The 1,840-nt window shown below is 36.7% G+C and overlaps 1 protein-coding gene across 1 annotated transcript; it reads left to right on the forward strand.

The window, feature by feature from the left end:
* The first annotated feature begins 397 nt into the window (after positions 1–397).
* Positions 398–1,333, forward strand: LOC109730536 (olfactory receptor 4F15-like). Its single transcript, XM_020286144.2, has one exon. The coding sequence runs from the start codon at positions 398–400 to the stop codon at positions 1,331–1,333; it is 936 nt and encodes a 311-aa protein (XP_020141733.2).
* The last annotated feature ends 507 nt before the right edge of the window (positions 1,334–1,840 follow it).

The following is a 1,840-nucleotide window of genomic DNA, read 5'->3' on the forward strand; positions in this document are numbered from 1 at the left end:
AGGTGCTGATAAAAGAATATACAATTAATATGAAAGTACTAATAGCAGTATGACAGAAAAGACAGCATTTATTTTGGTGCAAGAACACCTAGGGAAGTAGTAAGGGAAAAGATCCAGAAATCATTTAAAGAAAGAAAATGGAGTTTATGGGAGGAAAATTGAAGTACCCCTTTTGGGTCTATGTGCAAAAGTTATAGTCACATTTTTTTCCCAAGAATCCCTTCATATGATAAATTTGCCATTAGTCTTATTTCTTCCATATTCTTTTTTTTTATCCCTAATTATATCTAACTTAATTAGCAGGGAAAATAGGTAATCTATATTTGTTCCAATGATACTTATTCCTTTTAATTTTTATCCTCAGGTCACTTGAATATCAACTCTTCTGTCCCACTCAATGGGTGGACTAAATGACTCTGTGGTCACTGAACTTGTGTTACTGGCCCTTTCTTGTTCTAGAGAGAAAAAACTTTTTCTCATCTTGGTATGTTCTTTGCTCTATATAGGGGTTATCCTGGGAAACCTTGTCATCGTTGTTTTGGTAATTGCTGATTCTCACTTACAGTCCCCTATGTACTTCCTCCTGGCCAACCTGTCCCTCATTGACGTGGGTCTTTCCTCTACAACAATCCCCAAGATAATCACAGATCTTTTAAATGAATACAATATAATTTCTTTCCAAAGTTGTATGACTCAGATATGCTTCATCCATACCATGGGAGGAGTGGAGATGGTGCTGCTCATAGCCATGGCATTTGATAGGTGTGTAGCAATCTGTAAGCCTCTCCACTACTTGAAAATCATGAACCCTAAAATGTGTGTTTCATTTGTAATCACTGGCTGGGTAACTGGAGTGATCCATGCTATGTCTCAATTTGCTTTTGTTATCAACCTGCCTTTTTGTGGCCCTAATAAAGTAGACAGCTTTTATTGTGACTTTCCCAAGATCATAAGACTTGCATGCACAGATGGAGCCAAATTTCAGTTCATTGTTGTTGCCAACAGTGGGTTTATGAGCCTGGGCACCTTCATCCTGCTAATCCTTTCCTATGCTTTCATTTTGATCACCGTCTGGAAACGTTCTTCAGGAGATTTATCTAAGGCATTTGTCACTTTGTCAGCTCACATCACTGTGGTTTTTTTGTTTTTTACTCCATGCATAGTTCTCTATGTCTGGCCTTCTCCCCCACCATCAGTTGATAAAAATCTGTTCATTGTTGACTTTGCCATCACCCCTGTCCTAAATCCTGTCATTTATACATTAAGGAACAAAGACATAAGGGTAGCAATAAAAAGATTGCACAAAAAGAGACCTTACTCCAGATTTTGTTGACCACATCTCTTTGTGACACTTTAAAACTAAACATCCAACTACAGGTTGGCTTATCTCCACTTAGGCACCTCAAATTTAGCATATCCAGAACAAACTCATCATCTGCCATTCTAAATCTGCCACCACTTTATCTGAAGAATGTGAAGTTGTTGCCATTACCGTCATGAAAAATGTGAATCCATCAAGCAAAGAATGGATATTCTTACAGAGATCAGCATGTTCTACCAAAGGACATTTTAATAATCTTGAAACTTTGGTTATTTTACAAATAAAAGGATATAAGAACATTGTTTCTGCTATTTGTAAGGTCTAAAAATAGCCTGTAAATTTTTGTACTGAATGTAAAGAATCTTCATATCAGATTGCCATATATGAACATGTGGTGGCTTTATTTATTAGTTAATGAAGTCCCAGAGACAAAATCTCAGTGCAAGTAGTTCATTTTGAAGGGAATTCTAAAAGACACTGGTTTGGAAATGTGGAAATGAGCCAGGAAAAAGAAGAATG

The sequence above is a fragment of the Microcebus murinus genome, chromosome 6 (assembly GCF_040939455.1).
Source record: "Microcebus murinus isolate Inina chromosome 6, M.murinus_Inina_mat1.0, whole genome shotgun sequence".
NCBI lineage: Eukaryota > Metazoa > Chordata > Mammalia > Primates > Cheirogaleidae > Microcebus > Microcebus murinus.